Here is a 6845-nt window from a genome sequence, read left to right on the forward strand (position 1 = left end):
TACCTGGGTTCAATCCCTGGCATCCTATATGGTTCCTCAAACACTGCAGAGTGATTCTGAGGGCAAAATCATAAGTAATCCTTGAGCATTGCAGGATGTGGCCCCCCAAACAAAACAAAACAAAAAGAATATACCTTGACCCTTTCTCAAAATATTCAACATATATGTATCATATGATGCAGCAACTTTTCTTGCTATTTATTGAAAGGAACTTAAGACATATGTCCACAGAAATGTTCATAGTATTTCATAGCTGTTTTATTCTCAAGTGCTAAAAGCTAGAAACAACTCACAAGTTCATCAAAAGGTGAAGAGGATTCTAAATATTGCATATTGGGGGGTAAGAGAGATAGCTCAGTAATATAATGCTACCTTATGTGTCAAGATTCATTCCCTGGTACCACACACACCAAGTAGAATATTTGTAATTGTACCATGGGAGCCAATTTATGTTATTTACTCAAAGTGAAAATATAAGTTCACAAAAAACATTTGTGACAGTCATAGAAATATTATTTGTGCTCTCTCGGCGTCCTGCATGATTTGAGGGAAGATGACTAAGCGCACGAAGAAGGTGGGGATCGTGGGTAAATATGGGACACATTACAGCGCTCATATTGAGATTAAAATTGAGATCAGCCAGCATGCCAAGTATATAGGCTCCTTCTGCGGCAAGACCAAGATGAAGAGACGGGCTGTGGACATTTGGCACTGCGGTTCCTGTATGAAAACCATCACAGGTGACACTTGGACCTACAATACCACTTCTACTGTCACAGTTAAGACTGCCATCAGAAGACTGAAGGAATTGAAAGACCAGTAGATCTCCAGTCAGAAACATTGTTGCTCTATAATAAATGGGTTAATTTATGTAAAAAGCCTTGAATTTTTCATTTTATTCATTACATTTTCTGATTTGCATTGCACTTAGTATTGTTCATTCAACCTTCAGATATATTATTGGGGGGTCAAAAGTATTATTATAAGTGTAGTTCTTTTTTATGGGTGAGGCCCCATACCCAGCGGTGTTCAGGGCTTAGTCCTGGCTCTGCTCTCAGGTCATTTTTGGGTTGAGATATATTTCTATGCTATTGCTCTGGGCCATTCTCAGCTATATTTAGGGGTTTCCTGGATGGCTCCAAATCATAAAGGGTGTTGGGCTAAAAATGTGTTACTTCTATTTTTCCCTTTTTGGGAGGCTATATCCAGCAAGCGCTCAGAGATTGCTCCTGGCTGGCTCTGGAGACCATATGGGATGCTGGGACTGAACCCCAGTTGACTGTTACCTGTGCTGTCGCTGCAGCCCCTGCTTCTATTTTTTAAGTTTTAGGTACTATGATTTACCAGAGTGCTTGCTTCCTTCTAGCATTGTTTACTACTTTTTTTAATTTGTTTTTTGGTCCACACCTGATGTGCTTGGGGAACTGCTGGCTCTGATCTTAGAGATCACTCCTGGTGGGCTTGGGGGAACCCTATGGAATGCCAGCAATGAAACACAGGTTGTCTATGGGCAAGACAGCCTCTCACTGTGTACTTTATTTTTAAATCACAGGTATATTTTTCAGTTTGTTATACATATTTATTTATTTGCTTTTGGGGCTACACCTGGTGGCCCTCCAGTTTACTCCTGTCAGCCTCAGGGGTACCAGATGGGATGCTGGGGATTGAACCAAAGTCAGCTGTGTGCTATGCAAAAATCCTTTCCTAGAAATAAAATTGATGCTAAAGGAAGAATGGTATATGTTGCCTTTTATTAAATCACCATGCGGTAAAAAAGAAATATTATTTGTAATGTATATGTATAGTTATTATATATAATAAATGATAAAATATGTATATATTTTACAATATATAATAATCTAATAAAAGCTGAAGGTTACTAGTTGCCTGTCAAATAGTGTAGGGAGAAGCACAGTTTGGCAGGTCTAAATTATGGGGTAGTACTCAGTAATACAAAGGAATGAGTTCTTGATACCAGCAACAACTGAACCAGTCAACTTGTCAAGTGAAAAAGTAAAACACAAAAGATTATTTTGAGACTAAATTTGTGTGAAATTATTTGCAAAGCATACCTTCTTTATAGCAGAAAATCAAGATAAATCATTATCAAGAGTTGTACAAGGAAGCGAGAGGGTTTTCAGAGGGGCAGGACAGAATTTGGAGGGTTAATGAAAAGTTCAGTATCTTGATTTTGCATTTGTATGCATTTGTTGGGCCTCATTAAGCTGTGTAATTAAAGACTATTTGATGACAATTATACTTCAAGGTACCTGAGTAAAGAAATTCAGGCAAAAATCTTACATGATGTTTAAAAGAAAATTACAACTTTTAGTTCTTATATGACAGAGTGGACTAAGAAATTCAGTTTTTAAAACTGACAGTAATGTGATTTTCACAACCTAATCAGGTAGGGAATATTGTTTCCATTTTACAGAGTAAGAAACTGAAGTCAAGAGGTTTCAGGTTAGAGTTGGAGTATAACAATTGCTCAGTGAATGTGTTGAAGTGCCTGGCCAATTACAAGATCACTGAGCGTACAAAGCTGGTGCTTCTGACTTAAATTCTGGACTCTGGGATCACTATGGAGTGAAGATGAAGTGAAAGGGAACGAGTATAGAAACAGGACTAGGGAAGGGTACTTGATGAGTCAAAAGATGTGGGGTTCCGGGGGTGAGAACTCTGTGGCCACAGAGTTTTTAGAAAGTTCATGGACCATCAGTAGACTATTTTTAGACTTAGAGCTTTGCAAAGGAGTCTGGCCAATGTGGCGGTTTGCAAGTATAATAAATAAATGCATAGCAGCATACCAAATATCATTAGAGCATGTCACTTCACATCGAGTATAGTCAAGTTCAGGTGCAAATTGAGACTCTTTCCTGCATCTTCCAACCCACCTTACATGCTGGGTAGATCCAGCGTCCCTCTGCAGTACAAAGCAAACAGACACATGAAAAGAAATGGACAGGTTAGAGCACAAAGTGACAATAATGGAAAGGAGAGAAGAGGAGAGGAGAAGAGGGGAGGGGGAATATAGGATAGAAAGGAAGAGGAATGAAGGGGAGGGAATGGGAGGGAGAAGAGAAATAGAGGGGAGGGAAGAAGAAAGAAAAGGGGAGGGTGAGAGGAGAGAAGAAATGAGAGGGAGGTGACAGGAGAGGAAAGAAAAAGGGAGGGAGAGAAGAGGAGAGGAGAAAGGATAAGTTGAAAAAGGAGAGGAGAGGAAGGAAGGAGAAGAAGGGAGAGGAGAGGAAAGATGTAGGGAGGAGAGGAGAAGGGAGAGGGGAGAGGAGGGGAGTAGATAGAGAGGAGAGGAGAGGAGAGGAGAGGAGAGGAGAGGAGAGGAGAGGAGAGGAGAGGAGAGGAGAGGGGAGGGGAGGGGAGGGAAGGGGTGGGGAGGGGAGGGGAGAGGAAAGGAGAGCGGAGAGGAGAGGAGGGGAGGGGAGATAGAGGAAAGGAGAGGAGAGCCAGGCGGCTGCCGAAGATGGCGGAGGGGCAGGTGCTGGTGCTCGATGGCCAGGGCCATCTCCTGGGCCGTTTGGTGGCCATTGTGGCCAAGCAAGTGCTGCTGGGCCGAAAAGTGGTGGTTGTACGCTGTGAGGGCATCAATATTTCTGGCAATTTCTACAGGAATAAATTGAAGTACCTGGCTTTTCTTCGGAAACGAATGAACACCAACCCCTCCCGGAGTCCCTGCCACTTCCGGGTCCGCAGCCGCATCTTTTGGCGGACTATGCGAGGCATGTTCCCACATAAGACCAAGCGCGGACAGGCCGCCTTGGACCGCCTCAAAGTGTTCGACGGGATCCCACCGCCCTACGACAAGAAAAAGCACATCAAGGTGGTGCGCCTGAAGCCCACCCGAAAGTTTGCCTATCTGGGGTGCCTGGCCCATGAGGTTGGCTGGAAGTACCAGGCCGTGACTGCCACCCTGGAGGAGAAAAGGAAGGAGAAGGCCAAGATGCACTACTGCAAGAAAAAGCAGCTCATGAGGCTACGGAAACAGGCAGAAAAGAATGTGGAAAACAAAATCAGCAAATTCACAGAGGTCCTCAAGACCCATGGACTCTTGGTCTGAGCCCAATAAACGTGACTGTTCATTCCAAAAAAAAAAAAAAAAAAGGAAAGGAAAGAAGAGAAGGGAGATAGGGAGAGGAGAGAGGAGGGGAGGGGAGAGAGAGGAAAAGAGAGGAGAGGAGGGGAAGGGAAGGGAGGAGAAAGGAGAGGAGAGGAGAGGAGAGGAGAGGAGAGGAGAGGAGAGGAGAGGAGAGGAGAGGAGAGGAGAGGAGAGGAGAGGAGAGGAGAGGAGAGGAGAGGAGAGGAGAGGAGAGGAGAGGAGGGGAGGGGAGGGGAGGGGAACAAAGGAGAGGGGAGGGGAAGGGATAGGAATGCAGCAGTGCAGGAATAAGGTTCAGATTGGGTGCTCAGACTCACAATGCTGTGGACAGCCTTTCTCAGCCTCAGTTTCTCCTTTAGTTAGAAACCCAGTGCCTGTGCTATGTGCTTAGGCCTTGATTAGTGAAATTCCTTTCATTTGCCCAAAAAAAATGTTCTTCTGACTCCTCTTTTTAAAGTTCTCACAGTCAGTGTCTGGTCCAATTCAATGGCCTTGGAAGGGTTCTGGTCTCCCAACACTTTCTAGAGCTCTTGGTTTCTCTTTTCCCCCATGAGGCCCCAAAACCTGTTGGTGGACCATTGTGACCTCTGGATCCTAGTAGGGGCCTGGAGGAGACATGGCATCTTCTAGCATGACCCCTGGAAGGAACAGAACTACCAGAGAAGCAGCTAGAGGTGTGCTCTGTACTCCTGAAATATGATAGGCTACAGGGTGGTGTGGGGAGTAGTAGCTGCATCTTGCAACCTCATGATTCCAGCACACCAGCCCAGGAAAGAAAGCTTTGAGGAAAACTCCCTAAGCACCCTGGGCTCAGTAATTCTCTCCCTATCATTCAGAAGCTGCCACAGCCACAGCCAGAGCAGAACTGGGAATCTGGGTGCAGTGTCCCCTCAGGGCTCCAGCATCTTGACTGTCCCCACACTAGCAGGAGAGAGGGAAGTGTAGTTGCAGACTTGTGTAGTTCTAAATTCATTGAGAGAGGAGAGAGAACTTAGAGGTTGTAGATAGGTTGGAATTCTAGCTTCTCTAGAAGTGGGGATACAGGGGCAGGTAGGGAGGTCAAGAAAGGGTAAAGTCTAGGGGCTGAAGCCACCCCCTTTGGAAACCAGAGATCTGGAGTTCACACTCTCCGAGTCTTCAGACTTAGCTCAATTTGGCTTCCAGAGCTAGTGAGATCCTTCCTCAGCCTTAGACTCCGGCAATGCAGACTGTCAAGGTCCTGAACTGGACTGCTCAACCCCTGGGCTAGACAGAATAACTGCAGACTGCTTGCAGGCTATGGCACCTTGGCTGGGTTGTCCAGAATCTAGTGTGTATCTCCAAAGCCAAACCCAAACTTTCACCAACCCAGGCCAGCCTGCTGAGTCTCCAAGAAACATGTGATTACCAGGTGCCCAGAAAAGGACTGGGAGCTTCAGAGTATCTGTGCCTTTGGTGTCTTCATTGAACCAAATTCCATTTGAACTGGAGCAGAAGCAGTTGTTATGTACATGAACAACCCAATGTCTGAAGGCACAGTAGCAAGGGTTCCCAGAGAATCTCCTGGGGTGCCAAAACCATACAGAACCTGAGATTCTGTTCCACCCTTGACTAGCCCTGGAATGAAGCCAGCTGTGTCTGTGACCATGTCCCTTGTGGTAAAAGAGCAGGGCCATGAGAGGGATTTCTCTCTACCCATGAGCACCAAATGCATCCAGTCAACTCAAAGCTCAAGCCCAAGCAAGCCTCCTGGTGCTGGGACTAAGTTCTGCCTTGTGCTCTGAGTGACCTCTGCCCTTTGGTCATTAATGAAATAAGTTTTCTGTACCTCCGGAAGCCTTCCTTTGCCTACAGTCTTAACAGTTGCCACTAACTGTGAAAACTGTGTGTGGAGAGTGGGGGGGTGGCTAAAAGGAACAAGAGGAAGAGGAGGAGGGAGAGGAAGAAGAGGAAGAGGAAGAGGAGGGAAAAGAGGAGGGAAAAGAGGTAGATGAAGAAAAGGAAGAGAAAGGGGAGAAAGGGGAAGAGGAGGAGAAGTCTGTAAAGCAGCCCTAGGGCAAAATTCTCTATTGCCCTTGTATTTTTCTACATTTGAGTCCTTCAGTCCTAGAATAAAAATCTCCAGCTTGGAACTAGACTAGTAGTAGCTTGGAGCACACAGGAAGGGCAGTTTCTAAGAGTAACCCCTGAGCATCACTAGATATGCCTTCCTGAAATAAATGAATTTGACAGATAAATTCAAATTCAAAGTCTTGGGGCTGGGTCCTTTAGCTCCTATTGAGATACAACTCACAGCCCTCAGGTTGTCAGGGTCAAGAGCTTAGAGTACTCAGGTGATGTAGAGGACTGTTACAGCTCTATATCTAAACCGCAGAGTTAACAACACTGAATGCAAGAGACCAAAACCACAGCAACCAAATTTAAAAATGTTCCAGCCAAGGTGACAGGAGGGGTGCGAGAACCTAGGAGCACTGATGAACGGTGATGGGATTAGTGCTGGATCATTGTACACCTAGAACTCAACTATGAGTAACAATGTAAAAAATGTTTAATAAAATAATTTTAAATATTTAAGTGCCATTAAAAAATAAGAACTCAAGAATTTGTTCTTTTCCTCCTCTATTACCTTCTTGTGTCCCTTCCAACTATTTTTCCCTTCCCCTTACTTACCCAGCCCCCACTCTTGAAAATGACTTTCTCAAATCATGCATCAACTTTTGGGACTCTGTCCTAATCCTTATAAGGAAGCACA

The 6845-nt window shown here is 44.9% G+C and overlaps 2 protein-coding genes across 2 annotated transcripts; both read left to right on the top strand.

Moving 5' to 3' along the window:
• Positions 1-553: 553 nt before the first annotated feature.
• Positions 554-823, top strand: LOC125999483 (60S ribosomal protein L37a-like). Its single transcript, XM_049767547.1, has one exon. The coding sequence runs from the start codon at positions 554-556 to the stop codon at positions 821-823; it is 270 nt and encodes an 89-aa protein (XP_049623504.1).
• Positions 824-3478: 2655 nt separating this feature from the next.
• On the top strand, positions 3479-4131 carry LOC125999471 (60S ribosomal protein L13a-like). Its single transcript, XM_049767533.1, has one exon. It carries the CDS (start codon positions 3482-3484, stop codon positions 4073-4075), a length of 594 nt encoding a protein of 197 aa, XP_049623490.1. The 5' UTR covers positions 3479-3481; the 3' UTR covers positions 4076-4131.
• The last annotated feature ends 2714 nt before the right edge of the window (positions 4132-6845 follow it).

Source organism: Suncus etruscus, chromosome X (genome assembly GCF_024139225.1).
Source record: "Suncus etruscus isolate mSunEtr1 chromosome X, mSunEtr1.pri.cur, whole genome shotgun sequence".
Taxonomy (NCBI): domain Eukaryota; kingdom Metazoa; phylum Chordata; class Mammalia; order Eulipotyphla; family Soricidae; genus Suncus; species Suncus etruscus.

Excerpts from the sequence above, each read along its gene's own strand:
- LOC125999471 (XM_049767533.1), top strand. The coding sequence starts at position 3,482 with ATGGCGGAGGGGCAGGTGCTGGTGCTCGATGGCCAGGGCCATCTCCTG.
- LOC125999483 (XM_049767547.1), top strand. The coding sequence starts at position 554 with ATGACTAAGCGCACGAAGAAGGTGGGGATCGTGGGTAAATATGGGACA.